Source organism: Coregonus clupeaformis, chromosome 33 (genome assembly GCF_020615455.1).
Source record: "Coregonus clupeaformis isolate EN_2021a chromosome 33, ASM2061545v1, whole genome shotgun sequence".
Taxonomy (NCBI): Eukaryota; Metazoa; Chordata; class Actinopteri; order Salmoniformes; family Salmonidae; genus Coregonus; species Coregonus clupeaformis.
Genome location: NC_059224.1, coordinates 40248178 through 40271888, shown reverse-complemented (window position 1 = coordinate 40271888; position 23711 = coordinate 40248178). Strand labels below are relative to the sequence as shown.

The window sequence follows — 23711 nt, the reverse complement described above, 5'->3', positions numbered from 1 at the left end:
GCCAAAATACCAGCAACAGTGTGTGAAAACCTTGTGAAGACTTACAGAAAACGTTTGACCTGTGTCATTGCCAACAAAGGGTATATATCAAAGTATTGAGAAACTTTTGTTATTGACCAAATACTTATTTTCCACCATAATTTGCAAATAAATTCATAAAAAATCCTACAATGTGATTTTCTGGAGAAAAAAAATCTCATTTTGTCTGTCATAGTTGACGTGTACCTATGATGAAAATTACAGGCCTCTCTCATCTTTTTAAGTGGGAGAACTTGCACAATTGGTGGCTGACTAAATACTTTTTTCCCCCACTGTATGTGTAAAGTTATTATATTGACCCCTTTATAGTTTTATTGTAATCTATTCCTACTATGGGATGATGTTTCCTATCAGAGAAAACCCAATAAACAATCTCTAAGTAAAGTCATTATTGTAACACATTCTAAAGGATGTTATAACTATTTAGGAGTTACTAAGGAATGTTATATTGAATAAGTGTATTCCTGAGTGGCGCAGTGGTCTAAGGCACTGCATCGCAGTGCAAACTGTGCCACTAGAGATCCTGGTTCGAATCCAGGCTCTGTCGCAGCCGGCCGCGACCGGGAGACTCATGGGCGGCGCACAATTGGCCCAGCGTCGTCCAGGGTAGGGGAGGGAATGGCCGGCAGGGATGTAGCTCAGTTGATAGAGCATGGCGTTTGCAACGCCAGGGTTGTGGGTTCGATTCCCACGGGGGGCCAGTATAAAAAAAATATGTATTCGCTAACTGTAAGTCGCTCTGGATAAGAGCGTCTGCTAAATGACTAAAATGTAAATGTAAAATGTAAAAAAATAACACATTACCCTTTATGTAAATAATGTTAATATATTGATTACTGTATAATTGTATTCTAATCTACTGTTAATATGGGATGTTTCCTATGTGAGAAAAGTAAACGCAATAAACAAACTTGAAATAGTAATAATTAAACATGGGTTTTATATAGCACTTTTCTGCCGCATTTCCATGGAGTTTTACCCCCACACCAGTGTGTTACCAGTGTTTATGTTAATGTGAACTGTAGTGTAATTGTGTTTCCATTAGGAGTGTGACACTTAAGAACTTTGGGAGAGCAGAATCAACAACCTCTGCATCAAGACCGTCGATTTGTGAGGTGTTAAAGTTCAAAGTTGGCCATTGTTATGTAAATGCCCGCTGAAACATACCAGTGCCCTGGCTTTCGCCCCAGGTGAAAGCAGGTTCGCCAGAGCCATGGCCCAGTGAAACAACGGGTGCCGGCCCGCGTAGATGGAAACAGAAAAGTCTGAGCCTTTTGGGTAAAACACTGGGGTAAATCCTGTATGGAAATGCGCCATTAAAGGACCCAAAGACACTTAATAAAGTTCCAGTTATTATTATTATTAACCCTCGCTCTCTCTCTCTCTGTCCCAGGTGACGTCGTCCCTGCTGAGCTCGCCAGTGTGCGCCGTCTCCCTACTGGTGCTGGCGGAGAGCGAGGCGGAGAAGAGGAAGTGGGTTGGCATCCTGGAGGGCCTGCAGAGCATCCTGGCCAAGAACCGCCTCAAGAACCGTGTGGTGCACGCGCTGCACGAAGCCTATGACTCGTCACTGCCCGCCATCAAGACTACGATCTCCGCCGCCATCATCGGTGAGTTGGAGGGAATGGGGAGACTGTGTGTGACATTTACCTCTTGCAAACACACCTGCGCTGTGTGTTTTTGTGTGTGTGAGGATGGCAATGGGATAGTGTGTGAGAGGCATACGACTCCTCTCTGTCTGTCATCAAGACCACACTCTGCATGATCAGTAAGGGACAGTGGGCCTCATTTATCATTCGTGACCAGCAAAAAATGTGTGTGGAAATATTTTTTTCTCAAAGATTTCAGCTTTTACACAGTTTAGTAGCTCGAACAGGTAAAAAAAAACTATGTTCAAGGTGTAAGAAACATTAGTTAAATATCTTGTGTGTTTTATTTATGCATTTTCATTAATAACAAATGTAAGGTGTATGTATTGATAAATGAGTTCCAGAATGTGTGCGTGAAAGATGGAGAGAGAAAGAGAGCGCGAGAGAGGTGTATGCAGAGAATGTGTTACTGTCAGAGGAAGTGTGATTGACTGTTGACTGCTCTTCTCTCTGCAGATCGAGAGCGTATCGCCCTGGGCACAGAGGAAGGTCTGTTTGTAGTGGAGGTCACCAGAGATGGTAAGAACATACTTATCTGACATCTGGTCATATTCACTCATAGGGCGTTTTCACCTATGACATTCGGAACCATGGTAGAGTTTCCTGGAGCGGTTGTGAAAGTTCTACCATATACTTTGTGCTTTCACAAGAACTGAAAATAATTGTTTCATGGTGCGATTTGCCTAGACGCACATTCTACATGACAGTAGCAAGCTAGCTTGTTTACAACGGGCAAAAAAGTTCCACTCAACTCGCACTGACACTTCACGATACCTGGTACTCTAGTCCTGGATCTTGGATCCACCACTTGGCCAGGGTCCAGGATTTGTTTCAGCCAGGTTTAATTTGCATCTCACAAATGCTCTATAGTGCAGATCATCAGGGTACCGAATGCTCCAGGATCAATATCATACAGGGATATGTATGTGAGAGCGCCCATAGAGGCTCAGATGATACGATATGAACATAACTGGTTTTGTGCATAGCAACATGCAGACCAAGGATTTGTAGATTTCCAACATTTTGCTTGTCTTGTGATCATGTGATGCTCTGCAGATGACCATACTATCAACAAACTATCTGTTGATAAGCAACTGCTTGCTAAGGTTACGGTTAGGTTTAGAATGAGGGTAAGGGTTAAGGTTAGAGTAAGGTTTAAGTTTAGGGTTAGGATAAGGTTAAGGTTAGAGCTAGGGTTAGGGTCAGTAGATAGATAGTTGGAATGTTATGGATAGTCTGTAGAGCATCTACAGATGGACTATCCAAATAAATTGTTAATGGTTTATAATTTGATATGAACTTCTACCTTTTATTTGTGATTCCTTCCTTTTAACACAATTCTCCATCGACTTCAGTGTGTCATTAGCCCCTACAGCAAGGATCATCAACTAGATTCAGCCTTGGGACGATTTTTACATGAGTGGATGGTCAGGGGGCCGGAACATAATTACAAATAATTTGTTGACTGCAAATTGACTGCAAGAAGCCGAAACAGATATATAATATTTAACTTAAACATAATTTCAAACCCTTCTGTCTATTATGTGTGGGAATACGGAATACTTTGGAACAGATTTCCAAAATTAAAATCACTTGGAGCTGATTTGCTGATGTTTTTACAATCTTATATCCAACAATTGCTCAGAAAACTTCGGGGGACAAATAAAATCACCCGCGGGAAAATTTGGCTTGTGCGTCGCCAGTTGGGGAACCCTGCCCTACAGACTCCCCTGTTGACTCCCCCCTCTCTCCCCCCTCCAGTGATCGTGCGGGCAGCTGACTGCAAGAAGGTGCACCAGATCGAGCTGATCCCAAAAGAGAAGATGGTGGCCCTGCTGTGCGGACGCAACCGCCACGTGCACCTGCACCCCTGGGGGGTGCTGGAGGGGGCTGAGTCGGCCTTTGACATCAAGCTGACGGAGACCAAGGGCTGCCAGGCGCTGACCACCGGTGTGCTGCGCCCCGGGGGACCCGCCTGCCTGCTGGCCGCCATCAAGCGCCAGGTCAGTATTTATTTACTTATTTACACATGCAGACAAATGTAGTGACTAAAGTAAAAAAAAGTTAGTTCATTAAAGAGTTCCAAAACAAAATAGTTCCAATACAGTTAAAATTACATGTGTAGGTGAAGTTGTAACTTTTATATAAGAAATAGGGGGGAAAAGTCATAAATGTATCTCATGTCGGCCCCACTTCAAAACAAACAACAACATATATAAAGGTAGCATCAATAAAGTCTTCATAAGCACTGCATAGATGCTTCGCAAATCATTCATAAGCGAACTCATACTAGCTACATCAAAGGTGACATGAAAGGTCCTTTACATCTGCTGCTTTGCCAGAATGTATGGTAAAATGTCCCCTCTCCCCCCTCCGCCTCTACCAGGTGCTGTGCTATGAGATCACCCGGGCCAAGCCGCACCACCGCAAGCTGTGGGAGGTGCAGGCCCCGGGGGTGGCCCAGTGGCTGGGCATGGTGCGTGAACGCCTGTGCGTGGGCTACCCCTCGGGCTTCGCCCTGCTGGCCCTCCAGGGCGAGTCATCGCCCGTAAGTCTGGTGAGCCCTGGGGACCCGTCGTTGGCCTTCCTGGCCCAGCAGCCCTTGGACGCGCTGCATGCCCTGGAGGTGGGCACGGCCGAGCTGCTGCTCTGCTTCAGCCAGCTAGGCATCTATGTAGACCCCACGGGAAGGAGGAGCAGGGCCCAGGAGCTGATGTGGCCCGCCACACCGCTAGCCTGCAGTACGTCACGGTTTTGTTTTATTTTGAGTGGTTGAGTTGGGTTAGGCAAGGTTTGGAGAAGAAATGCAGTGGCCTGGCTGGTCTAGCGGTAATGCCGCAGCATCTGGCATGGTTTCGGCATAAGTTTGAATCCGGCCTACTGCTCTTTGACACAACTTCTCCCTGTCTTTCCCCACTATCATCCTCTATCTGTTCAATAAAATCAGAAACTATCTTAAAATATACAGCGAGCTCCAAAAGTATTGGGACAGTGTCAATTTTGTGGTTGTTTTGGCTCTGTACTCCAACACTTTGATGATACAATTACTGAGGTTAAAGTGCAGACTGTCAGCTTTAATTTGAGGCTATTTCCATCCATGCCGGGTGAAACATTTAGAAATTACAGAACTTTCTGTACATAATACTCCCATTTTAAGGGACCAAAGGTATTGGGATAAATTCACTTATGTGTATTAAATTAGTAAAAAGTATTTAGTCCCATATACACTTCTACATGTGTCCCATATACATTCTACAAGTGGTCCTCTGTAGCTCAGCTGGTAGAGCACGGCGCTTGTAGCGCCAAGGTAGTGGGTTCAATCCCCGGGACCACCCATACACAAAAATTTATGCACGCATGACTGTAAGTCGCTTTGGATAAAAGCGTCTGCTAAATGGCATATTATTATATTATTATACATTAATGTGGATGCTACCATGATTACGGATAATCCTGAATGAATGGTAAATAATGATGAGTGAGAAAGTTACAAATGCACAAATATCATATCCCCAAGACATGCTAACCTCTCACCATTACAGTGGCTTGCGAAAGTATTCACCCTCCTTGGCATTTTTCCTATTTTGTTGCCTTACAACCTGGAATTAAAAGGGATTTTGTGGGGGTTTGTATAATTTGATTTACACAACATGCCTTCCACAAACAAGAAATACGTTTCAAATCTCTGGAAGACTGAAACAGGTTTCCCTCAAGAATTTCCCTGTATTTAGCGCCATCCATCATTCCTTCAATTCTGGCCACTCTTCCGTAAAGCCCAGCTCTGTGGAGTGTACGGCTTGAAGTGGTCCTATGGACAGATACTCCAATCTCCGCTGTGGAGCTTTCCATCTCCTTCACGGTTATCTTTGGTCTCTTTGTTGCCTCTCTTATTAATGCCCTCCTTGCCTGGTCCGTGAGTTTTGGTGGGCGGCCCTCTCTTGGCAGGTTTGTTGTGGTGCCATATTCTTTAAATGTTTTAATAATTGATGTAATGGTGTTCCGTGGGATGTTCAAAGTTTCTGATATTTTTTTATAACCCAACCCTGATCTGTACTTCTCCACAACTTTGTCCCTGACCTGTTTGGAGAGCTCCTTGGTCTTCATGGTGCCGCTTGCTTGGTGGTACCCCTTGCTTAGTGGTGTTGCAGACTTTGGGGCCTTTCAGAACAGGTGTATATATACTGAGATCATGTGACACTTAGGTTGCACACAGGTGGACTTTATTTAACTAATTATGTGACTTCTGAAGGTAATTGGTTGCACCAGATCTTATTCAGGGGCTTCATAGCAAAGAGGGTGAATACATATGCACGGACCACTTTTCCGTTATTTATTTTTTAGAATTTTTTGAAACAAGTTATTTTTTTCATTTCACCAATTTGGACTATTTTGTCCATTACATGAAATCCAAATAAAAATCAATTTAAATTACAGGTTGTAATGCAACAAAAATAGGAAAAACGCCAAGGGGGATGAATACTTTTGCAAGGTTAGCATTTTTTTTTTTTTGGGGGGGGGGGGTATATTATATTTGTGCGTCTCACTTTCTCACTCGTTATTCACAATTTCATTCAGGATTATCCATAATCATGGTAGCATCCACATTAATGTAGAAGTGTTTAGAAATATATTATATTCTTATTTACAATAAAAGTGTCTCCAAAATGACACTACATTATTTACCATTAATTTCTATTGGGCACAAAATTATCTGAAAGCAAACAGAAAATGCATCCAGCAAATGTGTAGAGTCGGAAGGTTGATGTAGTCATTGCGAGCAATTAATATGGAACCATTACACTTAACTTTTTACTACTTTAATACCAATGCTTTTGGTCCCTTAAAATGGGGGGACTATGTACAAATAGTGCTGTAATTTCTCAACGGTTTTCCCAATATGGATGAAAATACCCTCAAATTAAAGCTGACTGTCTGCTCTGTAACCTCATAGTCATTGTATAATTTCAAATACAAAATGCTGGAGTACAGAGCCAAAACAACAAACAATGTGTCACTGTCCCAATGCTTTTAGATCTCACTGTATATATTTTTTAAGAAATGCAGAATGACATGTAATAGTAGGGCTATACAGCAATGTTGGCACCAGATAAAACAATATTTATTATTGCTAGTGATGGAGACACCTTATAACAGCCTATGTAGAATGCCTGAATGTATTCCCAATACATGACACCCAGAAATTGTAAGCTATCCAAAGGGGCACTGAAGACAACATTTTTATATTGCTCAAACGTTAAATGTTTTTTCTTTTTTTCTTTTTTACAATCTGGTATATTGTATCCTACAAATAGATCAAATTGTGGAGGCCTCTGTTTTTGTTCACTGTCTCTCCTGTGTGTCCGCCAGGCTCCAACTCGTCTTACCTGACAGTGTACAGCGAGTACGGAGTGGATGTATTTGACATCCACACCACCGAGTGGGTCCAGACCATTTCACTGAGGAAGGTAAGAGCAGCTTTCCATGGCTACCCATCCACATCGCTCCTGCCAACTGATGAGTCTGGATTTGCCTCCCTCCCCATCGATTTCTAGATTGTAAACCCATTCTGACCGTTCTGATTGGTCCCAGAAACCGATAGGTTGGGCCAGAACCGGCTTTCATGATGACGTTATTAACTTTGATACTCTGATTGGTTAGATTTGTTAGAGATGATCCAATTGCGGATTCATTTGTTTTGTACAACACCCCTCATTTTGAAGTTACACAAACGACTTCTAGGATTGCAGTTTCAGACTGAATGTATGTAGCGATCGATAGAGTAGCTAAATTAAATTCAGGGGAAGTCGTCAGGCAAAAGAGCAGCGCTGCCCGTACAACAGTCTGGAGTCGAATGCCCCATAATGGTGTGTCTTGGTGAGTGTATGAGAGGATGCGTGTTCTAATCTCGGTTTGTGTGTAGGGGGTGAATGTTACAAAGTATGTGTGTGTGCGCATTAGTGAGAAGAGTGTAAGTGTCTTTGTGCACGTGTGTGTTTTTACTTGTCATGCGCATGTGTATGCCCCTGCTTGCATGTATGAATGTGTCCACCTGTAGTGTGGCTTGGTGTAACCCATGTCCCTGCCCCCTCAGATAAGGCCTCTGAATGTGGAGGGCAGTCTGAACCTGCTGGGCTCCGAACAACCACGCCTCATCTACTTCAGCAACAACTCCACAGGTACAAATACAGTGGCTTGCGAAAGTATTCACCCCCTTTGGCATTTTTTCAATTTTTTGGGGGCTTGTATCATTTGATTTACACAACATGCCTACCACTTTGAAGATGCAAAATATTTTTTGGTGTGAAACAAACAAGAAATAAGACAAAAAAACTGAACTTGAGCATGCAGAACTATTCATCCCCCCCCCCCCCAAAGTCAGTACTTTGAAGAGCCACCTTTTGCAGCAATTACAGCTTCAAGTCTCTTGGGGTATGTCTCTATAAGCTTGGCACATCTAGTCACTGGGATTTTTGCCCATTCTTCAAGGCAAAACTGCTCCAGCTCCTTCAAGTTGGATGGGTTCCGCTGGTGTACATCAATCTTTAAGTCATACCACAGATTCTCAATTGGATTGAGGTCTGGGCTTTGACTAGGCCATTCCAAGACATTTAAATGTTTCCCCTTAAACCACTCGAGTGTTGCTTTAGCAGTATGCTTAGGGTCATTGTCCTGCTGGAAGGTGAACCCTGGTCCCAGTCTCAAATCTTTCGAAGACTGAAACAGGTTTCCTTCAAGAATTTCCCTGTATTTAGCGCCATCCATCATTCCTTCTATTTTGACCAGTTTCCCAGTCCATGCCGATGAAAAACATCCCCATAGCATGATGCTGCCACCACCATGCTTCATCGTGGGGATGGTGTTCTCGGGGTGATGAGAGGTGATGGGTTTGCGCCAGACATAGCGTTTTCCTTGATGGCCGAAAAGCTCAAGTTTAGTCTCAAATAAGCAAACACGTTTGGTGTTTGCCAAGACTCCCCAAACATATGGAAGAAGGTACCTTCTTCCATATGTTTGGGGAGTCTTTTGGCAAACACCAAACGTGTTTGCTTATTTTTTTCTTTAAGCAATGGCTTTTTTCTGGCCACTCTTCCGTAAAGCCCAGCTCTGTGGAGTGTACGGCTTAAAGTGGTCCAATGGACAGATATTCCAATCTCCGCTGTGGAGCTTTGCAGCTCCTTCAGGGTTATCTTTGGTCTCTTTGTTGCCTCTCTGATTAATGCCCTCCTTGCCTGGTCCGTGAGTTTTGGTGGGCGGCCCTCTCTTGGCAGGTTTGTTGTGGTGCCATATTCTTTCAATTTTTTTATAATTGATGTAATGGTGCTCCGTGGGATGTTCAAAGTTTCAAATATTTTTTTTATAACCCAACCCTGATCTGTACTTCTCCACAACTTTGTCCCTGACCTGTTTGGAGAGTTCCTTGGTCTTCATGGTGCTGCTTGCTTGGTGGTGCCCCTTGCTTAGTGGTGTTGCAGACTCTGGGGCCTTTCAGAACAGGTGTATATACTGAGATCATGTGACACTTAGATTGCACACATGTGGACTTTATTTACCTAATTATGTGACTTCTGGTGCAACCAATTACCTTTAGATCTTATTTAGGGGCTTCATAGCAAAGGGGGTGAATATATATTTTCAGTCTAGATAGAACTGCCAAAGGGGGTGGAGTTGCAATCTACTATAGAGATAGCCTGCAGAGCTCTATCATACTATCCAGGTCTGTGCCCAAACAGTTTGAGCTTCTACTTCTAAAAATCCACCTTTCCAGAAATAAATCTCTCACTGTTGCCGCTTGCTACAGACCCCCCTCAGCCCCCAGCTGTGCCCTGGACACCATATGTGAATTGATTGCCCCCCATCTATCCTCAGAGTTCGTACTGCTTGGTGACCTAAATTGGGATATGCTTAACACCCCGGCCATCCTACAATCTAAACTAGATGCCCTCAATCTCACACAAATTATCAACGAACCTACCAGGTACAACCCTAAATCTGTAAACATGGGTACCCTCATAGATATCATCCTGACTAACTTACCCTCTAAATACACCTCCGCTGTCTTCAACCAGGATCTCAGCGATCACTGCCTTATTGCCTGCGTCCGTAACGGGTCCGCGGTCAAACGACCACCCCTCATCACTGTCAAACGCTCCCAAAAACACTTCAGCGAGCAGGCCTTCCTAATTGACCTGGCCCAGGTATCCTGGATGGATATAGATCTCATTCCGTCAGTAGAGGATGCCTGGTTGTTCTTTAAAAGTAATTTCCTCTCAATCTTAAATAAACATGCCCCATTCAAAAAATACAGAACTAAGAACAGATATAGCCCCTGGTTCTCCTCAGACTTGACTGCCCTTGACCAGCACAAAAACATCCTGTGGCGTACTGCATTAGCATCAAATAGCCCCCGCGATATGCAACTTTTCAGGGAAGTTAGGAACCAATATACACAAGCAGTTAGGAAAGCAAAGGCTAACTTTTTCAAACAGAAATTTGCATCCTGTAGCACTAACTCCAAAAAGTTTTGGGACACTGTAAAGTCCATGGAAAATAAGAGCACTTCCTCCCAGCTGCCCACTGCACTGAGGCTAGGAAACACTATCACCACCGATAAATCTACAATAATCAAAAATTTCAACAAGCATTTTGCTACGGCTGGCCATGCTTTCCACCTGGCTACCACTACCCCGGCCACCAGCTCTGCACCCTCCGCTGCAACTTGCCCATGCCCCCCCCGCTTCTCCTTCACACAAATCCAGACAGCTGATGTTCTGAAAGAGCTGCAAAATCTGGACCCCTACAAATCATCTGGGCTAGACAATCTGGACCCTTTCTTTCTAAAACTAGCCGCGAAATTGTCGCAACCCCTATTACTAGCCTGTTCAACCTCTCTTTCGTAACGTCTGAGATCCCCAGAGATTGAAAAGCTGCCGCGGTCATCCCCCTCTTCAAAGGGGGTGACACTCTAGATCCAAACTGTTACAGACCCATATCCATCCTGCCCTGCCTTTCAAAAGTTTTTGAAAGCCAAGTTAACAAACAGATCACCGACCATTTCGAATCCCACCGTACCTTCTCCGCTATGCAATCCGGTTTCCGAGCTGGTCATGGGTGCACTTCAGCCATGCTCAAGGTCCTAAACGATATTATAACCGCGATCGATAATAGACAGTACTGTGCAGCCGTTTTCATTGACCTGACCAAGGCTTTCGACTCTGTCAACCACCGCATTCTTATTGGCAGACTAAATAGCCTTGGTTTCTCAAATGACTGCCTCGCCTGGTTCACCAACTACTTCTCAGATAGAGTTCAATGTGTCAAATCGGAGGGCCTGTTGTCTGGACCTATGGCAGTCTCTATGGGGGTGCCACAGGGTTCAATTCTTGGGCCGACTCTTTTCTCTTTGTATATCAATGATGTCGCTCTTGCTGCTGGTGACTCTCAGATCCACCTCTACGCAGACAACACCATTTTGTATACATCTGGCCCTTCATTGGACACTGTGTTAACAAACCTCCAAACGAGCTTCAATGCCATACAACACTCCTTCAGTAGCCTCCAACTGCTCTTAAACACTAGTAAAACTAAATGCATGCTCTTCAACCGAACGCTGCTTGCACCCGCCCACCCGACTAGAATCACTACTCGACGGGTCTGACCTAGAGTATGTGGACAACTACAAATACCTAGGTGTCTGGTTAGACTGTAAACTCTCCTTCCAGACTCACATTAAGAATCTCCAATCCAAAGTTAAATCTAGAATCGGTTTCCTATTTCGCAACAAAGCTTCCTTCACTCATGCTGCCAAACATGCCCTCGTAAAACTGACTATCCTACCGATCCTTGACTTCGGCGATGTAATTTACAAAATAGCCTCCAACACTCTACTCAGCAAATTGGATGTAGTCTATCACAGTGCCATCCGTTTTGTCTCCAAAGCCCCATATACTACCCACCACTGTGACCTGTACGCTCTTGTTGGCTGGTCCTCACTACATATTCGTCGCCAAACCCACTGGCTCCAGGCCATCTATAAATCACTGCTAGGCAAATCCCCGCCTTATCTTAGCTCATTGGTCACCATAGCAACACCCACCCGTAGTATGCGCTCCAGCAGGTATATCTCACTGGTCATCCCCAAAGCCAACACCTCCTTTGGCCGCCATTCCTTCCAGTTCTCTGCTGCCAATGACTGGAACAAATTGCAAAAATCTCTGAAGCTGGAGACACTTACAGTGGGGAAAAAAAGTATTTAGTCAGCCAACAATTGTGCAAGTTCTCCCACTTAAAAAGATGAGAGAGGCCTATAATTTTCATCATAGGTAAACGTCAACTATGACAGACAAATTGAGAAAAAAGAATCCAGAAAATCAAATTGTAGGATTTTTTATGAATTTATTTGCAAATTATGGTGGAAAATAAGTATTTGGTCAATAACAAAAGTTTCTCAATACTTTGTTATATACCCCTTGTTGGCAATGACACAGGTCAAACGTTTTCTGTAAGTCTTCAAAAGGTTTTCACACACTGTTGCTGGTATTTTGGCCCATTCCTCCATGCAGATCTCCTCTAGAGCAGTGATGTTTTGGGGCTGTCGCTGGGCAACACGGACTTTCAACTCCCTCCAAAGATTTTCTATGGGGTTGAGATCTGGAGACTGGCTAGGCCACTCCAGGACCTTGAAATGCTTCTTACGAAGCCACTCCTTCGTTGCCCGGGAGGTGTGTTTGGGATCATTGTCATGCTAAAAGACCCAGCCACGTTTCATCTTCAATGCCCTTGCTGATGGAAGGAGGTTTTCACTCAAAATCTCACGATACATGGCCCCATTCATTCTTTCCTTTACACGGATCAGTCGTCCTGGTCCCTTTGCAGAAAAACAGCCCCAAAGCATGAAGTTTCCAACCCCATGCTTCACAGTAGGTATGGTGTTCTTTGGATGCAACTCAGCATTCTTTGTCCTCCAAACACGATGAGTTGAGTTTTTACCCAAAAGTTATATTTTGGTTTCATCTGACCATATGACATTCTCCCAATCCTCTTCTGGATCATCCAAATGCACTCTAGCAAACTTCAGACGGGCCTGGACATGTACTGGCTTAAGCAGGGGGACACGTCTGGCAATGCAGGATTTGAGTCCCTGGCGGAGTAGTGTGTTACTGATGGTAGGCTTTGTTACTTTGGTCCCAGCTCTCTGCAGGTCATTCACTAGGTCCCCCCGTGTGGTTCTGGGATTTTTGCTCACCGTTCTTGTGATCATTTTGACCCCACGGGGTGAGATCTTGCGTGGAGCCCCAGATCGAGGGAGATTATCAGTGGTCTTGTATGTCTTCCATTTCCTAATAATTGCTCCCACAGTTGATTTCTTCAAACCAAGCTATTGCAGATTCAGTCTTCCCAGCCTGGTGCAGGTCTATAATTTTGTTTCTGGTGTCCTTTGACAGCTCTTTGGTCTTGACCATAGTGGAGTTTGGAGTGTGACTGTTTGAGGTTGTGGACAGGTGTCTTTTATACTGATAACAAGTTCAAACAGGTGCCATTAATACAGGTAACGAGTGGAGGACAGAGGAGCCTCTTAAAGAAGAAGTTACAGGTCTGTGAGAGCCAGAAATCTTGCTTGTTTGTAGGTGACCAAATACTTACTTTCCACCATAATTTGCAAATAAATTCATTAAAAATCCTACAATGTGATTTTCTGGATTTTTTTTTCTCAATTTGTCTGTCATAGTTGACGTGTACCTATGATGAAAATGACAGGCCTCTCTCATCTTTTTAAGTGGGAGAACTTGCACAATTGGTGGCTGACTAAATCCTTTTTTCCCCACTGTATCTCCCTCACTAACTTTAAGCATCAGTTGTCAGAGCACCTTACCGATCACTGCACCTGTACACAGCCCATCTGAAATTAGCCTGCCCAACTACCTCATCCCTATATTGTTATTTATTTTGCTCATTTGTACCCCATTATCTCTATTTGCACATCATCTCTTGCACATCTATCATTCCAGTGTTAATACTAATTGTAATTATTTTGCACTATAGCCTATTTATTGCCTTACCTCCATAACTTGCTACATTTGCACACACTGTATATATATTTATTTCTGTTGTATTTTTGACTTTGTTTTGTTTTACCCCATATGTAACTCTGTGTTGTTGTTTTTATCGCACTGCTTTGCTTTATCTTGGCCAGGTCGCAGTTGTAAATGAGAACTTGTTCTCAACTGGCTTACCTGGTTAAATAAAGGTGAAATAAAAATGAAAAAAATGAAATATGCACGCACCACATTCTGTTATTTATTTTTTAGAATTCTTTGAAACAAGTAATTTTTTTCATTTCACTTCACCAATTTGGACTATTTTGTGTATGTCCATTACATGAAATCCAAATAAAAATCCATTTAAATTACAGGTTGTAATGCAACAAAATAGGAAAATGCCAAGGGGGATGACTACTTTTGCAAGGCACTGTACATCTCAATATACTCACTCACCACATATGGCCCAATACACACATTTTTTATTTTTGTACCTTTATTTACAGTGGGGGAAAAAAGTATTTAGTCAGCCACCAATTGTGCAAGTTCTCCCACTTAAAAAGATGAGAGGTCTGTAATTTTCATCATAGGTACACGTCAACTATGACAGACAACATGAGAAAAGAAAATCAAGAAAATCACATTGTAGGATTTTTAATGAATTTATTAGCAAATTATGGTGGAAAATAAGTTTTTGGTCAATAACAAAAGTTTCTCAATACTTTGTTATATACCCTTTGTTGGCAATGACACAGGTCAAACGTTTTCTGTAAGTCTTCACAAGGTTTTCACACACTGTTGCTGGTATTTTGGCCCATTCCTCCATGCAGATCTCCTCTAGAGCAGTGATGTTTTGGGGCTGTCGCTGGGCAACACGGACTTTCAACTCCCTCCAAAGATTTTCTATGGGGTTGAGATCTGGAGACTGGCTAGGCCACTCCAGGACCTTGAAATGCTTCTTACGAAGCCACTCCTTCGTTGCCCGGGCGGTGTGTTTGGGATCATTGTCATGCTGAAAGACCCAGCCAGGTTTCATCTTCAATGCCCTTGCTGATGGAAGTAGGTTTTCACTCAAAATCTCACGATACATGGCCCAATTCATTCTTTCCTTTACACGGATCAGTCGTCCTGGTCCCTTTGCAGAAAAACAGCCCCAAAGCATGATGTTTCCACCCCCATGCTTCACAGTAGGTATGGTGTTCTTTGGATGCAACTCAGCATTCGTTGTCCTCCAAACACGACGAGTTGAGTTTTTACCAAAAAGTTATATTTAGGTTTCATCTGACCATATGACATTCTCCCTATCCTCTTCTGGATCATCCAAATGCACTCTAGCAAACTTCAGATGGGCCTGGACATGTACTGGCTTAAGCAGGGGGACACGTCTTGCACTGCAGGATTTGAGTCCCTGGCGGCGTAGTGTGTTACTGATGGTAGGCTTTGTTACTTTGGTCCCAGCTCTCTGCAGGTCATTCATTATGTCCCCCCGTGTGGTTCTGGGATTTTTGCTCACCGTTCTTGTGATCATTTTGAACATACGGGGTGAGATCTTGCGTGGAGCCCCAGATCGAGGGAGATTATCAGTGGTCTTGTATGTCTTCCATTTCCTAATAATTGCTCCCACAGTTGATTTCTTCAAACCAAGCTGCTTACCTATTGCAGATTCAGTCTTCCCAGCCTGGTGCAGGTCTACAATTTTGTTTCTGGTGTCCATTGACAGCTCTTTGGTCTTGGCCATAGTGGAGTTTGGAGTGTGACTGTTTGAGGTTGTGGACAGGTGTCTTTTATACTGATAACAAGTTCAAACAGGTGCCATTAATACAGGTAACGAGTGGAGGACAGAGAAGCCTCTTAAAGAAGAAGTTACAGGTCTGTGAGAGCCAGAAATCTTGCTTGTTTGTAGGTGACCAAATACTTATTTTCCACCATAATTTGCAAATAAATTCATAAAAAATCCTACAATGTGATTTTCTGGATTTTCTTTTCTCATGAAAATTACAGGCCTCTCATCTTTTTAAGTGGGAGAACTTGCACAATTGGTGGCTGACTAAATACTTTTTTCCCCCACTGTAACTAGGCCAGTCAGTTAAGAACAAATTCTTATTTACAATGACGGCCTACACCGGCCAAACCTGGACGACGCTGGGCCAATTGTGCGCCCTATGGGACTCCCAATCACGGCTGGTTGTGATACAGCCTGGAATCGAACCAGGGGGTCTCTACTGACGCCTCAAGCACTGAGATGCAGTGCTTTAGACTGCTGCGCCACTCTGGAGCCCACAGTGCATTCGGAAAGTATTCAGACCCCTTGACTTTTTCCACATTTTGTTACGTTACAACCTTATTCTAAAATGGTTTCAATAAAAAAAATACTCAGCAATCTACACACAATACCCTATAATGACAAATCAAAAACAGGTTTTTAGAAATTTTTGCAAATTTATTACAAATAACAAACAGAAATACCTTATTTACATAAGTATTCAGACCCTTTGCTATGAGACTCGAAATTGAGCTCAGGTGCATCCTGTTTCCATTGATTATCCTTGAAATGTTTCTACAACTTAATTGGACTCCACCTGTGGTAAATTCAATTGATTGGATATGATTTGGAAAGGCACACACCTGTCTATATAAGGTCCCACAGTAGAGGTAAGCCATGAGGTAAAAGGAATTGTCCGTAGAGCTCGGAGACAGGATTGTGTCGAGGCACAGATCTGGGGAAGGGTACCAAAAAATGGCTTTAGAATTAAAGGTCCCCAAGAAAACAGTGACCTCCATCATTCTTAAATGGAAGAAGTTTGGAACCCCCAACACTCTTCCCAGAGCTGGCTACCTGGCCAAACTGAGCAATCTGGGGAGAAGGGCCTTGGTCAGGGAGGTGACCAAGATCCCGATGGTCACTCTGACAGAGCTCCAGAGTTTCTCTGTGGAGATGGGAGAACCTTCTAGAAGGACAACCATCACTGCAGCACTCCACCAATCAGGCCTTTATGGTAGAGTGGCCAGACAGAAGCCACTCCTAAGTAAAGGGCACATGACAGCCGGCTTGGAGTTTGCCAAAAGGCACTTAAAGGACTCAGAACATGAGAAACAAGATTCTCTAGTCTGATGAAACCAAGATTGAACTCTTTGGCCTGAATGCACGTCTGGAGGAAACCTGGCACCATCCCTAAAGTGAAGCATGGTGGTGGCAGCATCATGCTGTGGGGATGTTTTTCAGCGACAGGGAGACTAGTCAGAATCAAGGAAAAGATTAACGGAGCAAAGTACAGGGAGATCCTTGATGAAAACCTGCTCCAGAGCGCTCAGGACCTCAGACTGGGGCGAAGGTTCACCTTCCAACAGGACAACGACCCTAAGCACACAGCCAAGACAACACAGGGGTGGCTTCGGGACAAGTCTCTGAATGTCCTTGAGTGGCCCAGCCAGAGCCCGGACCTGAACCCAATCGAACATCTCTGGAAAGACCTGAAAATGGCTACGCAGCAACGCTCCCCATCCAACTTGATGGAGCTTGATAGGATTTGCAGAGAAGAATGGGAGAATCTCCCCAAATACAGGTGTGGTTAAAGGCAAGTACAAGCGTATACTAGTAGAAGTGTGCAGTAGCTGGCTGCAAAGCTGCAAGTGTTTCTTTGCACTGTCTTCCATCGGAACAGTTACTTCATCTGATTTGGCCAGAGAAGTGAAATCCATGGGCATATGAGCGCACTTCGCATTGGACTGCAATGAAAATCTTGCTATATACACACATGGATTTGCCAGCAGCTTGATCCTCCATCCCATCCATCTTGCAGCGGCAGCAACCATTTCAAGAAGTAAGTGTCTAGAGATAGTTATTCTTCTATTATAAAAGTAAAGGACATGCTATTCATGGGTTGCACATTTGTTTTTTACGTTCTTTTGAAGACTGATGCCCGACTGAAAGTTCTACTCTCAAGTTGCGCTGATTTAAGATTTTGTCAAAAGTGTGGCTTGGAAACACTTATTTCACTACACGCATCAACCACTGTTTGAGGAGCATGCTCTCGCTGCCCCAACAGGTGATTTTCTGCCCAAACTCTGTATGCCATGGGCTCTCCAACCTTGTTCCTGCAGCTACCCAGTGCTTCATTTGGGGAACGAAGTGAAATCTGTTTGGGAACATCGATAGTAAGATGTTTTCGCAACGAAACATATTTTACTAAATTGTTGACAGCCTGTCTGCGCGCTCGAGAAAGGAATAAAGGAGAGGAGGAGATGGAAATGCATAGTGGTGAGATATTCTGTATAGCTAAAGGTAAAGTGTCACCCAATTAATCATGAAAATATAAAAAATGCCTTATTACTAGGCTATTCTTTAGACCTGACTAAAATAAATAATGGATTTATTGTGATGGTGTTAATTAAATTGATCAATGATTGTCATCATATCCATATGGTTCGTACCCTCTGTGCTGGTCCCACTGCACGCGTTTAAACAGGCCACCCTGGTCCACCTGAGTTTGAATTGCATAGGAGTATGAAACAGATATATTATATTAAATATTAAAGTGTGAAACAGGGTTGCTTACATTCTCTGGGTCTATTTGCTCTCTCACTAGAACCTCTAGCGCATGCTGTTGGGGAACATCAGTGTACAGTGCCAGGAAAAAGTATTTGCCCCCTTTCTAATTTTCTCTATTTTTGCATATTTCTTACACTGAATGTAATCAGATCTTGAGTGAACAAATAAACAAAGTTATGCAACACCCGATGCCCCTGTGTGAAAAAGTAATTTCCTCCTTACATTTAATAACTGGTTGTGCCACCTTTAGCTGCAATGACTGCAACCAAACACTTCCTGTAGTTGTTGATCAGTCTCTTACATCACTGTGGAGGAATATTTTATGGACAGATTAGTCAAAAGTGGAACTTTTTGGACAACATGTCTGGCAAAAACCAAACACTGCATTCCACAGTAAGAACCTCATACCAACGGTCAAGCATGGTGGTGGTATTGTGATGGTTTGGGGATGCCTTGTGATCATTGAAGGAACCATGAATTCTGCTCTGTATCAGTGAATTCTACAAGATAATGTCAGGCCATCTGTCTGTGAGCTGAAGCGCAGGTGGGTCATGCCATGAATTCTGCTCTGTATCAGTGACAATGATCCAAAACACACAAGCAAGTTTACATTAGAATGGCTGAAAAGCAACACATTTTGAGTTTTGGAATGATCTAGTCAAAGTCCAGACCTAAACCCGATTGAGATGTTGTATCAGGACATGAAATGAGCAGTTCATGATCGAAAACCCACAAATGTCAATGAGTTATAGCAGTTCTGCATGGAAGAGTGAGCCAAAATTCCTCCACAGCAATGTTAGACCCATCAACAACTACAGGAAGTGTTTGGTTGCAGTCATTGTAGCTAAAAGTGGCACAACCAGTTAAATAAATGAAATAAGCATCCAAGTTTTGTGTTATTTGTTCACTCAGGTTCCCTTTATCTAATATTAGGTTTTGGTTGAAAATCTGATCAAATTCAGTGTAAAAAAATATATGCACAAATAGAGAAAATCAGAAATGGGGCAAATACTTTTTCACGGCACTGTAGAGCGCCTATTTTAATCAAAGGAACAACTCATCATATCTCCCTTCACGCTAATTACATTTTGCTGTACCTATCTGACATTGCTAACTCTGTTCCTCAAGTCCTTGCCCTCGTCGAATATATATATTTTTTGGGGGACTACAAGATTAATTGGGTCTATCATAATGCCATTAAGTGCCACAGCCAAATAAGTCAATTTACCATCATTGTCTGTCTCTTGAATGTCATGGCTTTACTTACCTAGTATTCATATCAGACTCATCCTCCCTCTTATCATTGGTGACAACTTCAGTGCATTCCTCGTTAAATCAAGATTAATAATTGGTCCACCATGCATGTCAGTCTCCATGGACGAATGAATATTCTGCCCCGCATCAATTTTCTTTTTTCAGTGCTTACTCTTTTTCCCCCTCTTAACTTTTTTAAGGACATGGTGCCTTATTCAGAAACTTCATTTGGAATGAGAAATGTCCTACAATCAGCCTTTCCACCTTTACACGTCCAAAAAAGTTGGGTGGCATTTCTTTGCCCAACTTCAAATATTACTATTAGGCATTCCAGCTGAGAACTTTTAAGAATTGACTGGATCCCTCTTCCTGTGTGCCTTGGCATACGCTAGAGAACGCCCCATCCCACCCAAATCAGAATCCAAGTTTTGCCTTTCTCTGCAGTTAAGCAAAATACTTCTGTGTCACATATTATAACCAATACTTTAACCAATACTTTGTCACATATGGGGTCTATAATAACCAATACTTTGATTGTCTGATCTCAACTTGAAACATATTTGTCTGTAACCTGCAAGTTCCATGTATTGTCTCCTATTTGGAATAACATGTTGATGATGGCCCATGTTGACTCCAATGCTTCCCACAGTTGTGTCAAGTTGGCTGTATGTCCTTTGGGTGGTGGACCATTCTTGATAAACTCGGGAGACTATTGAGTGTGAAAATCCCAGCAGCGTTGCAGTTCTTGACACAAACCGGTGCGCCTGGCATCTACTACCATACCCCGTTCAAAGGCATCTCCTCCCAACTAGACTACTGTAACTCACTACTCTGTGGCATCAACACAAGCTCCCTCAATAAGCTCCAAATGGTTCAAAACTCTGCAGCCCGACTTCTCACCCACACCAAGTCCTAGCAGCACATCACCCCTGTCCTATTACTTTTTTTCAGAGTGTAGTGTTTAAACTATGCCCTATAACCGATTAGTAGGAATTGTAAATTGGTAGGGCCTATGTCTATCTGTGTTTGACTGTATGACTTTGGAAGACACATTTGTAGTGTGTGTAGGGGCAGTGGTCACCAACCATCCTCCTGGACATCTATTCTCCGGTAGATTTTCACTCCAACCATCACATATCACAACAGATTCTGCCAAACAAGTTCTTGGTGAGAAGCTAAGTGTAATTGTGTGTGTGCAATAAGTGTGCAATACTGTAACTCTTCCACTTTTCCTGTCAGGGGATGATATTATAGTTGTCTAATTGTATATGGTAATGTCAGTGTTCGAGAAAGCTGGTGATGACAATGTTAATAAAACCATTACTTTTTTGTTCTTTATACCATCGATGACTACTCTGTTGCTGCGCTATATCTCCTATCCAATTATGTTTAGCGAACACCCTCTTACTTTCACCATGATCTGTTTTCCTCTCACAGGAACACCATCCAGAGCTTGAGCACATGTAAAACAATAACTTGAATAGATACTTACAGTGGGGGGAAAAAAGTATTTAGTCAGCCACCAATTGTGCAAGTTCTCCCACTTAAAAAGATGAGAGAGGCCTGTAATTTCCATCATAGGTACACGTCAACTATGACAGACAAATTGAGATTTATTTTCTCCAGAAAATGACATTGTAGGATTTTTAATGAATTTATTTGCAAATTATGGTGGAGAATAAGTATTTGGTCACCTACAAACAAGCAAGATTTCTGGCTCTCACAGACCTGTAACTTCTTCTTTAAGAGGCTCCTCTGTCCTCCACTCGTTACCTGTATTAATGGCACCTATTTGAACTTGTTATCAGTATAAAAGACACCTGTCCACAACCTCAAACAGTCACACTCCAAACTCCACTATGGCCAAGACCAAAGAGCTGACAAAGGACAGAGAACTGGGACCAAAGTAACAAAGCCTACCATCAGTAACACACTACTCCGCCAGGGACTCAAATCCTGCAGTGCCAAAAGTGTCCCCCAGCTTAAGCCAGTACATGTCCAGGCCCGTCTGAAGTTTGCTAGAGTGCATTTGGATGATCCAGAAGAGGATTTGGAGAATGTCATATGGTCAGATGAAACCAAAATAGAACTTTTTGGTAAAAACTCAACTCGTCGACAAAGAATGCTGAGTTGCATCCAAAGAACACCATACCTACTGTGAAGCATGGGGGTGGAAACATCATGCTTTGGGGCTGTTTTTCTGCAAAGGGACCAGGACGACTGATCCGTGTAAAGGAAAGAATGAGGGGCCATGTATCGTGAGATTTTGAGTGAAAACCTCCTTCCATCAACAAGGGCATTGAAGATGAAACCTGGCTGGGTCTTTCAGCATGACAATGATCCCAAACACACCGCCCGGGCAACGAAGGAGTGGCTTCGTAAGAAGCATTTCAAGGTCCTGGAGTGGCCTAGCCAGTCTCCAGATCTCAACCCCATAGAAAATCTTTGGAGGGAGTTGAAAGTCTGTGTTGCCCAGCGACAGCCCCAAAACATCACTGCTCTAGAGGAGATCTGCATGGAGGAATGGGCCAAAATACCTGCAACAGTGTGTGAAAACCTTTTGAAGACTTACAGAAAACGTTTGACCTGTGTCATTGCCAACAAAGGGTATATAACAAAGTATTGAGAAACTTTTGTTATTGACCAAATACTTATTTTCCAATATAATTTGCAAATAAATTCATAAAAAATCCTACAATGTGATTTTCTGGATTTTTTTTCCTCATTTTGTCTGTCATAGTTGACGTGTACCTATGATGACAATTACAGGCGCCTCTCATCTTTTTAAGTGGGAGAACTTGCACAATTGGTGGCTGACTAAATACTTTTTTCCCCCACTGTACATGCCATGATTTTGACTTTCATTATAACCTTGTTTACTATCTGTTTATTATGTTATGTAAATAACTGACGAGAATTTGAATGACAGCAACCTTTGATTTTCTGAGCAATTGTATTAGTATAAAATCATAAAATTTCCCCTTTTGTTTTTACACGCAATATACAGTGGGGAGAACAAGTATTTGATACACTGCCGATTTTGCAGGTTTTCCTACTTACAAAGCATGTAGAGGTCTGTACTTTTTATCATAGGTACACTTCAACTGTGAGAGACGGAATCCAGAAAATCACATTGTATGATTTTTAAGTAATTAATTTGCATTTTATTGCATGACATAAGTATTTGATCACCTACCAACCAGTAAGAATTCCGGCTCTCACAGACCTGTTAGTTTTTATTTAAGAAGCCCTCCTGTTCTCCACTCATTACCTGTATTAACTGCACCTGTTTGAACTCGTTACCTGTATAAAAGACACCTGTCCACACACTCAATCAAACAGACTCCAACCTCTCCACAATGGCCAAGACCAGAGAGCTGTGTAAGGACATCAGGGATAAAATTGTAGACCTGCACAAGGCTGGGATTGGCTACAGGACAATAGGCAAGCAGCTTGGTGAGAAGGCAACAACTGTTGGCGCAATTAGTAGAAAATGGAAGAAGTTCAAGATGACGGTCAATCACCCTCGGTCTGGGGCTCCATGCAAGATCTCACCTCGTGGGGCATCAATGATCATGAGGAAGGTGAGGGATCAGCCCAGAACTACACGGCAGGACCTGGTCAATGACCTGAAGAGAGCTGGGACCACAGTCTCAAAGAAAACCATTAGTAACACACTACGCTGTCATGGATTAAAATCCTGCAGCGCACGCAAGGTCCCCCTGCTCAAACCAGCGCATGTCCAGGCCCGTCTGAAGTTTGTCAATGACCATCTGGATGATCCAGAGGAGGAATGGGAGAAGGTCATGTGGTCTGATAAGACAAAAATAGAGCTTTTTGGTCTAAACTCCACTCGCCATGTTTGGAGGAAGAAGAAGGATGAGTACAACGGCAAGAACACCATCCCAACCGTGAAGCATGGAGGTGGAAACATCATTCTTTGGGGATGCTTTTCTGCAAAGGGGACAGGACGACTGCACCGTATTGAAGGGAGGATGGATGGGGCCATGTATCGCAAGATCTTGGCCAACAACCTCCTTCCCTCAGTAAGAGCATTGAAGATGGGTCGTGGCTGGGTCTTCCAGCATGACAACGACCCGAAACACACAGCCAGGGCAACTAAGGAGTGGCTCCGTAAGAAGCATCTCAAGGTCCTGGAGTGGCCTAGCCAGTCTCCAGACCTGA

General features: G+C 43.1%; 1 protein-coding gene across 3 annotated transcripts in view; it reads left to right on the top strand.

Moving 5' to 3' along the window:
* The window catches only part of LOC121549139 (serine/threonine-protein kinase MRCK beta-like), a 184721-nt gene that overhangs the window by 139628 nt on the left and 21382 nt on the right, over positions 1–23711 (top strand). For all 3 annotated transcript variants that reach the window (XM_045210288.1, XM_041861002.2, XM_045210289.1), the window contains 6 exons: positions 1433–1649; positions 2145–2207; positions 3450–3691; positions 4075–4429; positions 7056–7153; positions 7780–7864. In XM_045210288.1, coding sequence (XP_045066223.1) covers positions 1433–1649; positions 2145–2207; positions 3450–3691; positions 4075–4429; positions 7056–7153; positions 7780–7864 — 1060 coding nt within the window. The remainder of the gene's footprint in view (positions 1–1432; positions 1650–2144; positions 2208–3449; positions 3692–4074; positions 4430–7055; positions 7154–7779; positions 7865–23711) is intronic.